Source organism: Pelodiscus sinensis, chromosome 1 (assembly GCF_049634645.1).
Source record: "Pelodiscus sinensis isolate JC-2024 chromosome 1, ASM4963464v1, whole genome shotgun sequence".
In the NCBI taxonomy this organism is placed as follows: domain Eukaryota; kingdom Metazoa; phylum Chordata; order Testudines; family Trionychidae; genus Pelodiscus; species Pelodiscus sinensis.
In genome coordinates, this window is record NC_134711.1 from 109,765,824 (window position 1) to 109,783,788 (window position 17,965).

The window sequence follows — 17,965 nt, forward strand, 5'->3', positions numbered from 1 at the left end:
GCTTTCCTACAGTCTGTCATGTTCCGCAACCAGCTGCACCCCCCCAGTTTATTTCTTTTCTACTAGGCACTGCTGAGTTCTGTGATTGCTGTTATGGCTAAATGGCATCTTCATATAATCTGCATTATCTCCATTTGATGTTAGTTGTTATTGTAGCTTTGTGATTTTCTGCAGAATACATGTAATCCCCTCAGACATGCCAGTGACACTGCACCAAGATTCAAATTGCAGAAAAAACATGGTTCAGTTTAATATTCTTATTTAAGATGCCCCTTTATCTTGCCACTTTCCAGTGACTGTTCTTTTAGTAAAATCCCAGAGGTGAACCCCACAACTCTGGGGGTGATCAATGCAAGTTGTGTAGCTTATTTTGAGTTAATTTCAAAATATGGCACTATCTGCAAAGCACTTATTTCAACATAAATTGCTATTCTGAAATGTTCCTTATTCCTCGTGGAATGAGGTTTACAGGGACATTGGAATAGCGAGCCCATTACATTTTGAAATACAGGCATGCTCAAAAGACATGAAATAGCTATTTCGGGATACCTCCAGTATCCCGAAATAGCGCTGCAGTGTAGACATAACCCAAATGGCCTGCAGGAGTTTCAGAAATGCATTCCCATGTTGAACATGAAGGAACAGTGCTAGCGCCAGACTGCAGCAGCTCTGTTAGCTTTGCAGCTCATCAGCAATGTCTGAGTTGATGTCCGTTCCAATCAAGCAGAACTCTGACTTTCAGAATCTATATTCCTTCTCAGGAAGTCATCTTTCAACAAGCCCTCTTTCGCTGCCTCCCATAAACTCCCTCTTCCAACAGACACCTTGCTTAATACTAATGTTTCTTTCCATTGTCTAGACTTGCAGATTTATTTCAGGTTCTCTGAAACCTGGTCATCCAGTCAAAATTCTTTCCCTGATAGTTACCCCACTTTCTCTATCTCTCTCTTTCCCTCATCCTTTTTATAGCTTTCCCATTTTTCTGCAGTACTGTAGCAGCTTCTTCCCTTGGGGACCATCTAACCAACATTCAGATCCCACCCATTAAAACACTGAAGCTTTGCTTCACCCCTTATCTACATATGCTTTTATAGTGAGAGACTAGTTAACTTTTGCAAACCTTGTAGTAAAAGAGCATTGCATATCTGTGACTAAACAAAGAGATATCTGCACATCAATTAGCACAAAGGTGATCCTGGCATTTCCACTGAGTTGTGTACTCCTAATCCAGCTGGGATCACTATTCAGCACCCCCATCCTCTTTTCCCCTTGGCAATTCTGTGCATGGGACAGCCTGACTTGTGCTAGAACTGTCCCCCACAGTTTCTTATTATGAGTCCCAAGAGGTTGTAAGCTCAGACCTTCAGACAGGCTCTCATGGGCAATTTCTCTGCTGTTAACAAGGCTTCTCAGCTATTGTACTTAGAAGTATTTTCACAGGATGCAAATGCCATGGTCTCCAGAGATCACAGTGGCTCCATTAGTGTTGAAACAAACCACAGTATCTTGTTAGCTGAACTCAGCTGCCACGGTGATTGGCATATTCATTCTGAATTGATACAGTGTCTGCTCCCCTGCACAAATGAGATTCCGCTCCAGTCAGTCACTGCATACAATCAGGTTTTCATTAATTAATTGATTATGAGGCGATTTGCTATTGGTTCCTTTTTGGTGGGTGTGGAGAGGGGAAAGAAATATGTGTTTTATTTAATGGTGTGTACTTCATACTCATGAGTAACCAACCTGCCCCCCCCCCACACACACACATACAAGCTGCATAATACACAATATACTCCAAAAAAATCCCCCAATTTATTGCAATTCCTCAATAAATCCCAGGAGATACGTAATGTATGCTGAAGACAAGGTAAGTGTCTCTCTCTAAGAATAAAATATGGTATTGCACTCTAAATTCCTGTATTGCAAAAATAAACAGTGCCTTCAATTCTCTTATAGTCAGCCCCTGGAGAAAAAAAAATCAAAACTTTCTAGTGGGAAAAATAGTTTGGAATTGCTACCTCTGTTTTTGACTGAAAGCTCCTTCTTCAGTCAGGTTGGCTTTCACCAACTACCCTGAGCTCTCCAATAAGCAATCGGCCTTTGAGAGTTACTTGGAGGTCATAACAAGCAAGTCCCAAAGGGGTCTAATTCACTCTCAATATATACTTGTAACTCTTGACAAGATTACAAGCTGTAATCCAAAGCCAAGCAATCACAAGGGCAGTTTTTAGAAGATGTCTCTAAGACGGATTGGGCTTTAAGGAGTGATTTAATTAATTTCCACACAACACAAGTGTTCCTTGCACCTTATTTGAAGAATATAAGTAGTCGTGCTCTATGATTTCTTTCGACTGTGTGACTTTACGTTCTTGTTTCAAGCCCCTCTTTTTGCTGAAGAGAGGGGTTAGGAGAGGAGGTGGGAAATGATTTTAAAGTCATGTGTTTGAATTCAGTTCTTACAACACTGAAGTGCTGAGTGCAGGGATGAATACCACTGACCGAGAATCAGTAGTTCCTCTTTATCAAACAACCGATGTGTATGAGGAAAAGAGGAGTTCTTTGAGTGTATCTTGCATGTGGGCAACAGTGGGTCATTACAGAGTGCACCTCCCCTGAAAATTAAGGTGACAAAACCATGATTTATGACTTTCAAAATGAGCCACTGGCTGACTGAAATCAGCACAGCCATTTGAGGGAAGCATGAGCCAATTTTCTGATATCAGTCACTCCAGTGTAAACACATAGTAATTCCATGGAAGTTAAAGAAGTGACGCCAGATTGATTTTGATGTAACTGAAACCAGAATCAGGCCTATTCAATTCTGATTGAAAAAGGGGGAAACTGCTCTGAAGCCAGATTTTGCCCTGGGATCTAGATACACAGCTCCTTTTGGGCCACATACTACTTGGTTACGTCAGTGCAATGCCACTGGCTTCAGTGATGTTATGTTACTGTAATTGAGAATATTCAATCCATTGGCTTTCATGTTCACCTGAAGACAAAATGTGGCACCCTCTTGTTACACTAGTTGTAAAAGTTGGCTGTTGGGCTGGGAGTCTAGTTACTTGTTAAAAGCAAACTGCCAACCTGGTTAGGCCCAAAATATGCGTTGCCGTTAAGTTGGTATAAACTTATGGTGGCGTCTCCCAGGTTTGCAAAAGAGCTGTTAAAACCATACAAAGTATCTATTTTTTTAAAAATAAATAGCTACCATTCGGGTGGACCCAGCCCCAGACAATCAAAGTGGTATGAACTTTACCCCGTTGCTGCATAAAAGCAAATTCAGGGTGCCTATTTTCAGAGCTGTTTGGAATCCCCCTGAAATCCTTCATGGGGCTGGTGAACACAGAGAAGAAAATGTTATTGAATCTGAACCTGGAAATCTTCATTATGTGAGCTGCGTTCTCATGAAGAAAAGCTGTAGGATGGGGCCCGTTGTCTTCTGCTATATTATCTTGATTCGTCAAGTGCCCTCCGGACTGAGGTCATGTCAGGTCACACAGGCATCTTCTTGCAGCTCTGTGTGATCTGTATGTGTTTTTTATTTATTCAAAATGTGAGTGCCTTTGCATTTTAATCTGCTATTCTCTCCCTCCCCTTCTCCTTGGAGAAGTCTAATTACACTTTTGTTCCAGGTCCATCTGGTTGCTAGAAATGCTGGAGATCACCGCTGTGCTCATTCTAATATTTGCTGTGTATTTTCTAGGCTGGATGCTGAATAATGATATTCCCTAAATTTGCTTTTGCTCCTGTTTCCTCTCCTCACATAGCAGACTGTGTAATATGGGATATCAAGTGAGAAATTTACACTCACTGTGTAGATTTTTTAAGAGTTCGGGTTCTGAACAAGCCTGTTCCATGTTTGCACACAAAAATGTTCACTGTGTTTTTCAGAAAGGGTTTCTTTTCTTGTTTCTCTTTCCAAAGTCCATTCTAACAGTTCCCCTTACAGCAACTGTCTGGTGTGAACTCAGTCGGAAAGTGGGGTTTGCATGTTTGCTTATTCTGCCCAAGGCATGACCCATAAATGTGAAACTTTTCTAGACCGGAAGAATCCATCTGGACTGCCTTTCAGAGATCAGCAGGGAATTCCTAGCCAGTGTCTGACCCAGATATTGGTTGTGTCCATAACAATCTCAGATTCCCAAGTCTGGATTTTGCATTGTCAGTGGTGGGATTATTTTTTCTCCCCTCTTTTCTTTCTGCAATGCTGACTGGGAACTCAGGCTTACACTTTATCCATGACCTGACTTCCCTGCACTAAGAATAGCAAGAATAGTGCAACTTGGTTTCAATATCGCTGGAAAGAAGCCACAACTAGGAGACTGGAAGGTCAGATTAGTCCATCCTTCCACAACCAAAATACATAACAGGAATACAGGAGTTCCTGTTTGTTTGTTCCTAACATTGAAGAAAAGATATTTTGCAAATTTTGATGAATTCTCTTGAGAGTAAATGTAAGTCTTTGCTCAAGATATTAATTTGAAAAAGAGACAGACAAACAAAAACTCAGCTGTCAGGCTGAATAAGGACTTTGTAAGCAGTGGAGGCTGGTGCCACATGAAGATTGTTAGGCAAATTGGACACACAAAGTTGCCATCAGCATCAGTTCACAGATTGAGAAAAAAGATCATAATGTATTTGACTTAAAGCAGCCAGAGCTGTGGACCCTCCACTGGAATGTCAGGAGGCAACAGGCAGGATCTCATAAGGAGCTTGTAGAATAATAGTAACATAAGAACGGCCATATTGGGTAAGACCAAAGGTCCATCTAGCCCAGTATCCTGCCTTCAAACAGTGGCCAATGTCAGGTGCCCCAGAGGGAATAAACACAACAGGTAATCCTCACGTGATCCCTCCCTATTGTCCATTCCCAGCTTCTGACAGACAGAGGCTAGGGTCACTTAAGAACATGATTTTGCTTCTCTCTTACCAAGAGCACCAGTCTGCATCGATGCCTTGCAAAGAAGAGCAAAGGCACAATCAGCAGAAACTGGCTAATTGGTGCCTTGCAAACCCACAAAGGGGATTTGGGCAAAGAACCTACCATGATAAGCAATGAGTTGCAAAAGGTCCTTCTGCCTCATCTTCTGGTTTTATCAGGCCTCTCTTCCTCTTTTCTTAAGAGAAACCTGGCCTTTCATAGCCCCAGCACAGCCTGAATATGGACCCAGTGGCCATTTCACATTTATAGCGTGGGAGTGAGTGATTAGTGGAGAGAACCAAGGGTCAACATTTCTTTACTCCCTTCCCCAAATTACAAAATCCAGGAAAACCAGCATGGTGGGAGATGTTAAGTGACTTGGAGGAAGGTGGTTCTGACACCTGAAGGACTCAGTCCTGCAACCCTTACTCACATGAGCAGCCCTGACTCAACCATGGTGTCCAGTTGGCTCCAATGGTTACGTTGGAGAAAGGACAGCTCACATAGGGGATGCAAGAACTGGTCTTTGGGCTCTAACCCAGTGCACAAATTTAAGAACAAACTGCTTGAGGTATCAAGGCAATAATTCTAATGGTAATTTTGAACTGTTTTTGTCTGTCTAACATTCCTTTTTAATCCCCATCCTGCCTGCCCCTTCCTTATGTAGGGTTACTTTAGTGATCCTTGGAATGTTTTTGACTTCCTCATCGTAATTGGCAGCATTATAGACGTCATTCTCAGTGAAACTAATGTGAGTATTACTCTACCCTTCCCAGGATACCACCACCACCTCCTCCTACTCCTCCTCTGTTTCCTTCTCTCTCTCGCTCTTTTTTCTGGTATTTTTCCCCCCTCTAGTCATGCTTTTATTGAACTTGCCGTCGTCCTTCTCCTTCTCCCAGGGAAAAAAAGGAGGGGGAAACGCCTCCTTCTTTTTCACTTGTCATAGCACACCTCGGCTGTGACTGGTGAAAGCGCACAGAGTTTGGGGTGTGTGTGCTTTTTTTCCCTCCAAAGGGTACACATGTTTGAGTGTAACTTTCTAACTAACCAGGCTTTTTTGTTGATACCCTCCATCATGTGAAACTTTACAGAGGTTTGAGCAGCCAATACTATAAAGTGGTAAGAGACTATTTAATATGCCCACGTAACCTCTTTCTTTTCTTATTTTTTTCTCTTCTCTCCCTCTTTCATGCTTTTTTTTGCTTTTGTTTTATTTTATTTTATTTTTTACCTTTTTTCCTTCCTTCCTTTCTCTCTCTCTCTCTCTCTCTCTCTCTCTTTTTCTTTCTCTCTTTCTCTCTCCTTCCTCGGCTTCTCTGCCACATGCAGCACTATTTCTGTGATGCATGGAATACATTTGACGCCTTGATTGTTGTGGGTAGCATTGTTGATATAGCAATCACCGAGGTGAACGTAAGTAGCTGGCGTCTGTCCATGATCGTGCCTGCTCTAACATTCATTTGTCTTTCCCGGTTTTCTTTTTGTTCCCCCCACCCCCTCTTTTTTTATTTTTAAGGATTGTTTTTTATTCTTTTGAAAAAAATATTGTTTTTGTTTGTTTTTACTTTTGCAACAACCTAGAGAACCTTTTGACTGTTGCATCATTTTCTTTCCCTCATAATCAGCCTGGCATGAGTAAAACTGTATAGCAGGAAAATCAGTGGGAAATGTGGAGTGTAAGTGAGAGTGAGATTTGTGCCATGGGAAGTCGCTGGAGTAGTGATAGCCCAGGACTCCCTATGGCATTGTGATACTTTCCACTCCACAGAGATCTAAAGGTAACTCTTTCGAGGTGGAACTGTGGGAACCAAATCTAGAATCTTTTGTGTCGATGCCCTTTTGGCTTCCTCAAAAAAGACTGGCATCTCAATAGCCACAGAGAAACCTGTCCATTTTTTTCCTGGATAAAAAAATTCTCCTATTTTACAGGGTAGTTTTCCGCCAATGTTTTCATTTCCCCGCCCCTCCAAAAATATCCATAGAAAATATATGTGGCCATGTCTCAATCCATTTTTCAGTGCACACCTCACAAAATGTACCACCACAACTAGCATTAAATGGCACCACTCCTGGTCATGTCAGCAGAAAGGCCAAGGATTAAATGGGCCCTGGAGACTGAAATGAGTAGCACAGAGTTTATAAAGAATATATTTTTATCAGGCAAACTTTATTGCTTTTTTGATGGGATAGGGTAGAATTACACAATTAGTGGATGAAGGAAATGTAGGTGGTATAGGACATTATATTTAGATTTGAGATAAGAATTTGATGCATTAGGCCAGCTCCTACTGAAGAATTTGGTGGGAGAAGAGTCATATTTGGGAACTTAAATCAAGATGACATGAACAGAAGCAAGGTTATGGGGACTGAAATCTGGCTAAAAGATCATACAAATATCACAGCATATCAAGTTGGGAGGAGGTCTCTGAGCCCTGGTCTACACTAGGGAGTTATTTTGAAATAACCCCCCTAATTTAGAAATGGCAAGCAGAGCGTCCACACTACTGACCCCATTATTTTGAAATAACGGGCTTGTTATTTTGAAATAATAACTCCTGCTTGTCATGAGGAATAACACTTATTTCTAAATTGTCATTTTGGGAGTTATTATAAACTAACCTATTTTGAAATAATTACCTGGTGTAGACATGCCCTGAGAGTACTATAGGTTTACCCTTATTTAAGGTCTTCATCAATGATCTGGAAAAGGAAATAAGTAATACATTAATGAAATGTGCAGATATGCTAAATGAGTATGAGTTTAATAAACAGGACAGAAAAATAATACAGAGGGACCTAAAGAGTTTAGAAACATGGACAAAAAATAAGGAAATTCAATTTTGAGAAACCTGAGAAGCAGAAATCCTGCAAAAGGGTGTTAAGGAATAGCAAATTGGACATGAATGTGTAATGTGCTATTGCAGCAGAAAAGGCCAATACAGTTTGGAGTTGTATATGTACAGTAGAGGTATCATATCATGCAGCAGAGACATTAATAGTGCCTGGATGTGACTTTACCTGGGATGCTGCATTAGGTTTTGGGCACCCTGCCACCAGAAAGATGCCAACATATGGGAGGGAATTCATAGCAGAGCAGCTAAAATCATTAAGGAAGTGGAAAGATTCATTTGTTTGAAGAAAACTTAAGAGCTCTATATGTTTTGCTTGTCAAAGAGACAACTAAGGTCTTGACTGTATGTTCAACTCAGTGTGGAGCATACTAACTGGTCTGCCTGATCCTTGCTGTTGAGCACTAGAAATTCCATACTGCTCATAAGTGTAGTCCCGTTGCAAATATTAGGGAGCTTTTAGAGCACATCAGCAGGGGCCACATGTGTGAGTTGATGCATGACATGCTAGTGTGCATTCGTATTTGCCCACTAGCTGGTTTGAGCTAAGACATCATGTAGACAATCCCCGAGGGCAGCATGGAAATAGTCTACCAACACTATAACAGTGCAATCCTCAAAGATAGGGAGACATCACACAGCATAAGTGTGGGTATTCCTCCCTACACACCCTTTTTTCATGGATGGCTGCCCCTTAACCAGGAGCCAGTTTTGAGTGAATGGCATTGCATCCTGCAAGGCCACACAGTTTTAATATGTTTTGGTTGCTTGGTCCTTCCACCTTTGCAATCCTTCCAGTGCCCCTGATATAGGGTGATAAAAGGGAAATGGCTAGAAGCAGTGAGGTGGGAATTATGCTAAATATCAGGGGAAAGGTTCTGGCTGAGAGATTAACCTATGGAATAATCTTTCAAGTAAAATGATGGAAATTCACTCATTGGGCACATTTAAGTCCTGCAGATGTGCTAGAGGGAACATCCCTGCATTGGAGAGGAGATGGACTCAGTTGTCCAACGTAGCTTTTCAGTGTAATTCCCATGATTTTATTAACTATCTTTTCCCCATGTAGGACAAAGTTTGAGGCACATTCTCAGAGTATTGTGGGAAAGCTCATGTTATTGTTACTCAGGCTGTACCCGTTCAATGGATAAACAGAGGTCTTCAGTCTTCAGGGCTGTCATTATGATATGATTCATCACCATGGAATTGGTACATGAAAAAAGGAAAGCATATACCACATAAAGCCCCTTCTCTGTTCCATACCTGTCTGAATTCGAACGCATTTTTGTTTTCAGTCTATCTCCTAAACTTGTCAGCTTTGTACTTCAAAATATGAGGAATGGCATGCCTCTGTAAGTCCATATCTCTGCAAATAATTGTCTTTCTCCACTGAGAAGGCGCTTTTGGCAGCCTTATTGCCTGAATGGAAAGTACAGATGGCACTTAGTGATGGTCCCTGTGTCCCCTTTAAAGAATTCTCTCCTACTATACAGTTCCCACAGATTTCTGCACATGTCTTTTTGTTACCTGGCATGTTTAAATCTTCTCTTTTTATCTAGGCAAGTCCTTTGCTATAAATTCTAACATTTGTTACTAAAAACATTAATCGTTTTTGCACAATCTTTTGATGCACTGATAAATAAGCAGCTAAGGATGGAGTTTGTTCTGAAATACTTGAAATCCCCTTGCACTTATAACACTGTTGAGTAAGAGAATGTGTTGTATGTCAGTTTGTCCTGTCAGATTCCCTTCGTGCTAGCTGCACTTCATATACTACAGCTTTAGCAGATGGGCATTGGAAATAACAGCCCACGTCAAACAGACAGTTGTTGTCTTCCCAAGAAGTGTGGATACAGTTTATTGATGCAGCCTTCCTCTTCTCCCAAGGAGCTTATTGCTTGCTCACTGTCTGTGGGTCTGAGCAAAACCTACCTCGTTTGTCTGTATACTGTCTTGTCTTGTTCCAATATACTTGGAGTCTGAAAAAGTGAGAAACTCTCCCACTCGCCCCCCCCCCCCACACACACACACACACACACTTCACTAGATGAAGAGCTGTAGATGCTTTCATGATCAGTTAAGGTGTTTCTGCCCACCTGATTAGCAAGTTACCAAGCTGAGTTTGAGATAGGGTTTCAAAAGATGCTGCACTGAGGGCTAACGGTAGCATCAGTGTCATCATTTCTTAGAGATGAACATTACCTGGCTTAGCTTATTTTAACCTAAGAAACTGTAGATGTGCGGCCATAAAAAATCCATGAATTCTACCAAAGACCTTACCACGCAGACCAGATATACCTAGGAAACACTACAGCAATAGGTGCAATGGAAAACCCTAAGATAGATCAACAAGTGCCTCTGACGGTGCATAGCTTTATGCTCACATTTGTGTGGGCAACACTGCAGGCACCGATTTTCTCCTTGGCAATTTTTTTTTAAATTGTTAAAAGAGAAATTCCCAGATAAAAAACGTTGTTAGGAGGGTGAAGAGGAGGCTTTTGTGAGTGTATTCCTTGGGTTGTAGCGTATGTTCCTGAATGCATTTGGGTAATGCGCACGTTCACTGTGTGCATGTGTGTGTGTGTACTGGTAACCCATTTGTGAGTGTGTTATAGGTCTCCCCACAGCCACTTGGCTTTTTATCTCATTCTGTAGTAGCTCATATTTTTAGCTTTCAGGGTCCCCATTTCAGTCTCAGATATATCAACCAAGAGGGAAGTTATCACGCACACGCACACATATGAGTGCGCCTGATGGTTGATGGAGTTGTGGGCACCTTACTGTAAGTGTGTGTGGTGAGAGATGTTTTGTATATATCTGAGTATATGAACACACATTGTCTGAGGGTATGTGTATATCTTAATCTGCACATCTGTGGAGTGTGTTTGGGTGGATGCAAATATCTGAGAGCATACATACGTAGGCATGTTTATCTCTATGCTTTTAGGTGACTGTACACATGTATGTATATCTCAGTCTGTGTGCATGTTTGTAGCATGCCTCTGGTGTTCAGGTGCATTGTAATTAGAAGATGTGTAGGTGGGTCACAATCGGAGGTTCTACTCAGTTTTTTCGCAGTCCTTATTCAAGTAACCCCCCACAATGAAGCTCTCTCAGGGTATGTCTACACTACCCCCCTAGTTCGAACTAGGGGGGGTAATGTAGTCATACGGAGTTGCAAATGAAGCCCGGGATTTGAATTTCCCGGGCTTCATTTGCATAAAGCCAGCCGGCACCATTTTTAAATGCCGGCTAGTTCGGACCCCGTGCCGCGTGGCTACACACGGCACGGACTAGCTAGTTCGGATTAGGCTTCATGGAATGAGGTGTACAGCTAGTTCGGATTAGGAAGCCTAATCCAAACTAGCTAGTCCGTGCCGCGTGTAGCCGCGCGGCACGGGGTCCGAACTAGCCGGCATTTAAAAATGGCGCCGGACGGCTTTATGCAAATGAGGCCCGGGAAATTCAAGTCCCGGGATTCATTTGCAACTCCGTATGACTACATTACCCCCCCTAGTTCGAACTAGGGGGGTAGTGTAGACATACCCTCAGTGACACTGAAATTAATTCATTGCTAGTTCACAATGCAGCAAACTCAGCCCCACAGCTCAGTTGAACTTTAGAATTCACTTCATTAAACACTCTCTTGGGCTATGTCTAGACTGCAAGCCTCTTTCGAAAGAGGCTTTTCGAAAGTATCTTTCAAAAAAGAGCGTCTAGACTGCAAGCAGTACTTTCGAAAAAGCAAGCCACTTTTTTCGAAAGAAAGCAGCGAGTGAGTCTGGATGCTCTCTTTCTAAAAAGCCCTGTTGGCATTCAAGAACGCCTTTTTTCAAAAAAGCACTTTCGAAAAAAGGCGTTCTTCCTCGTGAAATGAGGTTTACCGCCGTTGAAAGAAAAGCCGCGTTCTTTTGATTTAATTTCGAAAGAACGCGGCTGCAGTCTAGACACAGGTGAAGTTTTTTCGAAAAAAGGCTACTTTTTTCGAAAAAAACCCTGAGTCTGGACACAGCCTTGGATATACCATTCAGAGACACAGGGTACATCTACACAGCAACATTATTACGAAATAGCTCGCATTATTTTGAAATAATTTAGTCTATGGTTACACAGCAGGCAGTTTTTCAAAATAATGTCAAAATATTGTCAAGCTGGAGGACTTCTTATTCCAACTCCTGTAACTCTCATTGAACAAGGAGTAAGGGAAGTCAGAGGAAGAGTGCTCTTGTTTGAAATAAGTGCTGTGTAGATACTCCCAATTTCGAAATAAGCTATTTCAAAATAAGCTATGCAATTGACATAGCTCAATTTGCATAGCTTATTTCGAGTTAAGCCCTACTGTGTAGACGCACCCACACTGACAGGTCTCATGCCACTCACTATGTGCAATACGTGCAGTTAAAGATCTTGCAAATGACAAAATATCAAGTAGTTATACAATTTCTGCCAGATTCACTTTTAAATTGGCTTACTTTCAAGCCCATGATGTGACCATGTTTTCAAAACTTTGCCTTCAAGCTTTAACAAATGTTGTGCAGCTAAATTCTCTCCCACAAAATGCTTTAAAATCTATCCTTGAACATTTTATTATTTCAGTTGCCTTTCGTAGCAGATTGTATATTTTGGCTATTCCTAAGAAGCAATTAAACATATTTATTTACTTACCTTTTAATTCTGGTATTTAAAAAAATTAGTTTCAAAGCAAAAGCTAGGTCTGCCAAATTTCAGCCATCAGTGAATGCTAAGACCGAGTTCCTATTTGAGGCTAGAAATTAGAACTTGTGGATTTTATTCCCTGCTCTGGTATACTTTGTGACCTTGGATTTAAAAGCTCTATACTTTGATTTCCCTGTCTGTAAAATAGAAATAGCAATATTTACCTAATTTACAAGACCATTGTCATAAAGGTACCTTTTGTGTCTCACAAAAGCACCTTGTGATCTCAGAAGAAAAGCATTATGGAAGTAAAAATGATTAATATTGATAATAAGGTTAGGCATCTCTACATTATAGGAAAGGAAATGTTTCAGGGGTTGAACAGAAGCTGAAGAATTTGGAATTCATTGTCCAAGAAGTGGTCATGGGGACAGATTTAGTTGTCCTTACTTTCCAGATCGGCAGATACAATCTAGTATGTGTTGCTCTTTCTTCTTACTGAAGCTGCCTATTCCCTTACTGAAGCATGCTAGCCCTTCCCTGGGTGAAGGAAGTTTCTCGTTACTCCTTACTGGGTGATATTGGACAGGAACTGTTGCACTGTGTTACTGTGCCCAGAGTGATGGAAAAAGACAGCCAGGCCTGAGTCACTGAGAAAACTACTCACATAATCTCCTCCCCCTCAGATTTTAGTCAGAGAAAGCAGCTGACACATCTTTGGTCCTCAGAGTCCTTCTTCCTTTGTTCTATTCCCCTTCAGTGTCAGACAGCTTTCTGTGGCAGGTGAATGTTCATTTGCCGCAGAAGCCTGTCTCACAGCAGGACATGTTTACCTGCCTGCGCTCCTCTGGCAGAGCTACTACCCTTAGCCAACAAAGACTTTGTTCCATTCTTTGAACACATTGGGCAGTTTGCACATGCACACATGTTGGAATTGCATAGGCATGCACCGATTTGAATGTATCCATTTATCATGCTCCAGTGTGGGTACCTGTAGCCGTTGTTATATTTGGCTGCGTCTGCCTACGTAGGTGGGCTGGCTATGCATTTATTTATGCCCACCCACAAGTCTTTGTGTCTGTGTTCCTGTCAGCAATCTAGGACACGTTGGCATGTATGAGTGTTCCTGTGTATGTCAAAGTGAAATAGTGTCTGAGGGGTGTGTGGTTGTGACTGGGCAATAATGTCTGTGTTCATATCCACATGGTGATGCCCATCAGTGACCATAGCATGACTGAGTGTGTCTCTGTGTGCCAAAGTGTATACAAAGGAAGAAGTACCAGAATGGGAGCTACAGAATATTAAGCAGCAATGAGACTAATATGTATGAAGGGCTCAGCAAGCTACCCACTGAAATGTCCTAGGTACAAAATAAGATGAGAAGGGGTGTGTTTGTGATATGAGTGCTTGTGTGAATAAAAAGGAAAGTCTTTTCTCCACATGTAGATTGCCCTCCCTTTGTAGAAGTCCAGTTTTGCCAGAGAGCTAGCAGGGTGTTGAATGCTAGAGCTGAGGAAAAGTTTCCTAGCTCGGAGGGGGAGAAGGAAGGAGAGCATGGTGAGGTATGATTTCACTTGCTAACCTGTTGTGCAGCCTCTGAGAACTACAGCACCAAATTGCTCTGGAAAATGACATCCCTTGAGGAAGTATAGAAAAAGCCAAATAACTACAGGCAAACTTTAACCATATCCAACACACAGCACCACCACTTCTTCTCTAGTGACACAAACACTTTGATTCTCTGCCTCATATTGAGGAAGGCTCAATGTATTTACATCTTGATGTAGGCCTAAGAAGTAGGTGGTGTTGTAGAGACGTCTGTAGAGGGTCAACAGAGGGGCATAGCTTTGTTGGCTTCTGGCTTTAAAGAATTGACGAGATCAAGTACAGTACGGACAGAGACACCCAATATTTGAAATTCTAGGGTTATCTGAGGATCGTGCAATGATTCCTCCGTTAGTCCCTTGGTTGTGAGTAATCAGCATCCCTTTAGAATCATCCTGCCTTTGACTCCAATAGATTTTACATGATTATCATGAACTCTTGCTCCCATTCTCTGGAAAATTTATGACATAGCACACATTCAAGTTTCCCTTTTCCCTTCTCTCCTGCACCCTACTCTATATACCTTGCCCCTTCCTTTCCCTCTTGCTCCCCTCTACTTTGTCTCCAGCCAGACCAAACTATTCAAGATTATTTTCACCCCCAATCAAGAATTTGAAGGCAAAGAACTAGTGGCTCAAATCCTGCAGTCTTTACTCAGGCAAAACTCCCACTGGGCACTTTATCTGAGTCAGAATTGCAGCATTTGGCTCTTCCTGACTAAATTCTGTGGAAGCCCCACCCCTGCAATGGGAGCAAGGATTGGTGGAAGGACGGCACACATCTAGCCTGCACTTCAGTTGGGACTTGCATCCATCTCTGTCGCTGCATCTGACCATCTGTCTCTCTCTTTCTGTACCTGTGCCTGGCTGTTACTCTCAGCTTCCAAACCCCTTTGCTCAGATTTTGGCCATCAGGTGACACTGGAAACAAATCTTTGTAATTCTGAGAACTTGCACAAAGTTTCTCAAGGAGAGGAGATGTTGACATATCACTCAACCTTCCAAATGCCATGGGGGAGCAGAAGCTTCCAAAATGTGTAGCAAAGGGCTGTTGAAGCATAGCAGCTTCTGTTGGCATCCTGTGTCGACATACCCTTCTTGTTGCCATCCTAAAAGTTGTACATAGTTTGATACATACCTATATGTGTGTGCGTGTTTATGTGCATACAGAGAACTTGTTTTATTTTTGTAAAGCTGCTCGTAAAACCAATGACGGGGGGTTGTTTGTTTAGAATTTTTAAAAATAATTTATAGTGGTTTTTATTTCTGTAAGACATTAACGCATCACTGTGGCCCCACCTTCATTACAAAAATTCCTGTGTTGAAACATGGCTTTGGCAAACCATGGTATAACTGGAGCAGTCTTCTCTCCATGGGCACAAGAAAAATCCAAAACCATGTTCTAACCCCCTGTTTAACTTAGCCATTTACTATTGTTAAAACATGAGTTTGTAACATGGTTTTCTGCTCTCAGAAACTAGAAGAATGTTCTAAGATTGTATAACCACAGCCATGTTTGAATGGGATTGTTTGGTAATGTAGATGGGGCCTTTTTTGATTTGTTTGTTTTTGTCTTAACAAATATTTGTATTCAGATTTTCCAGAATGCATCACACAACTTGCCCATTCCAGAGGAGTGATCACACTTACAGTCTTTTTGAAATGTGGGCAATCAAAAAAGAACATGTTTTTTGCAGATACGGGGGCAATGAATACCAATGACTTCTGCTCTCCTCCCCCTCACACCCCTCTCCCACATCCACCTAGGCACTTGAACCATTTTCAACATCTAATGCTAATAGCAATTCACCATAACAACAGAAAACCATATGATCTGTGTGGGAAAAAAGGCATCACAAAAGCATGTATTCCCCAGCTTTATGGAAAATGCTGAAATACGTGATTTCCACAAAACTGAATATTTGGACTCAGTCATTGCTCCAGATCCAAGACACATTTTATTGCAGGAGAGATGTAAAGGCAGGATAAAAATCCATTTGCCTCTAGTTCTGGGCATATGAAAACCATTATAGTCTAAGAAACAGACAATACAGTATCTGTGGTAAATTTACTGTATAACTGTATGATGTTAATAGCAGTGAAATGATAGGGAAGAAGTAAAGTCATAAAGTTTTATAAAGTCATCTATAGACTCAGGGACCCAACACAGTTTTTCTTATATGGCATCCTTCTAAATCAGTGATACTCAGACTAAAACTTACAAGCCACAAGTGCCTCTTTAACATATCTCATAGACTCATAGACTTTAAGGTCAGAAGGGACCATTATGATCATCTAGTCTGACCCCCTGCACAGTGCAGGCCACAAAATCTCACCCACCCCTCCTAGAATAATCCTCTCACCTATATCTCAGATATTGAAGCTTTCAAATACTTTGAAGACCCCAAGATGCAGAGAATCCTCTAGCTGTGATCTATACCCCATGCTACAGAGGAAGGCGAAAAACCTCCAGGGCCTCTGCCAATCTACCCTGGAGGAAAATTCCTTCCCGACCCCAAATATGGCGATCAGATAAACCCTGAGCATGTGGGCAAGACTCATCAGCCAGACACCCATAAAGTTCTCTATAGTAACGCCTATCATCCCTCCATTGACCTATTTCCCACTGATAATGAATGGTCAATTAGTTACCAAGATCCTGTTATCTCATCAAACCATCCCCTTCATAAACCCATCTAGTTTAATCTTGAAACCAGATAGATCTTTTGCCCCCACTACTTCCCTTGGAAGGCCGTTCCAGAACTTCACTCCTCTAATGGTTAGAAACCTTCGTCTAATCTCCTTCAGCTCTTTGCAACACAATATTAAAACTCTGTGTCATTTAATAATTAACCAATCTAAGATATTAACCAATCATGATCCTTTTACTGTGTAATTGACCAACTTTAACTTATAAAATAATAGTATTTGGTCAGGCACAGGTAATGTTGGTCGCTGATCTTTTTCATGATCCACAGAGCCTTGAGTATTGTTCTTCTAAATGAAAACATTTAGGATACTCACTAAAACAGGGGGACAGTAGCTGATTGACAGGTCAGTGTATTACAGATTTGTAACCTTCACTTCAGAGCGGGCTTCAGAGTACCACTTTTCCACAAAATCATGTTGCCACAGCACAAACTTTGCAACCCACAGTACATCATCATTCCAGGTCCCTTGGAGTCTTGTCTGACTCCCACTGAAATTCACGGAATTGTTGAGTGACCAACGGACAATTCCTGCACTCCTTATTCTGTCCACATTTTCATTAGTTTGTAAAATCCTCAGGGCAACAACCTTGTGTTCATTCTTGCCTTTACATATCATATGCCATTGTTGGTGCAATATCAATAATAATATCAGTGGGAACTTTGATTGAGTAAGCATAACAAGCTTTGACTCTGAATCTGTTTAGGCAGGAATCATACATATAAATATTTAAAAAAAAAATACATAAGAATATTATTTTAATTTTGTTCTGGTTTTGCTATCATCTAACTTTTGAAATTGTGCTTTGCTATTGTGGTCCTGGGCATCCTAGAAATGCTTATAATAATAAACTGATACTTATTTTTTCATATAATTTCAATATTTATTTACACACAGCACTTACTAGTTAAAAAATCAAAGGAGCCACCAAAAATAGCATTAGAAACCATCTGAGACTGCACTTTTCACTGGTTACCCTTCACGGTGGTGGCCAGTGAAACAATTCACTGCTGCCCAGCTACCACTTCCTTAAGTTTCCATGATGACATGTAAGAATTGTATGAGTCTGTAGAGATTTGAGCACAAAGGCCCCCATGATCAGTCCCCCTCTCCCTAAAATCTCAGCTGTCTCTCTTCCTTTATCTTCACCTGAACTCCTGATTGCCAGCAAATGGGGAAGATTAATCCCCTCGTCTCTCTTTATGAATTCCTTCTTCACC

General features: G+C 41.4%; 1 protein-coding gene across 18 annotated transcripts in view; it reads left to right on the forward strand.

Annotated features, from left to right (window-relative positions):
* CACNA1C (calcium voltage-gated channel subunit alpha1 C) overlaps nt 1-17,965 on the forward strand; it is a 696,460-nt gene that overhangs the window by 614,402 nt on the left and 64,093 nt on the right. For 14 of the 18 annotated variants that reach the window (XM_075941259.1, XM_075896550.1, XM_075896633.1 and 11 more), the window contains one exon: nt 5,592-5,675. In XM_075941259.1, coding sequence (XP_075797374.1) covers nt 5,592-5,675 — 84 coding nt within the window. Of the gene's footprint in view, nt 1-5,591; nt 5,676-6,256; nt 6,341-17,965 lie in introns of all 18 variants that reach the window. The other 4 variants (XM_075896542.1, XM_075896614.1, XM_075896606.1 and 1 more) reach the window with 2 other exon arrangements.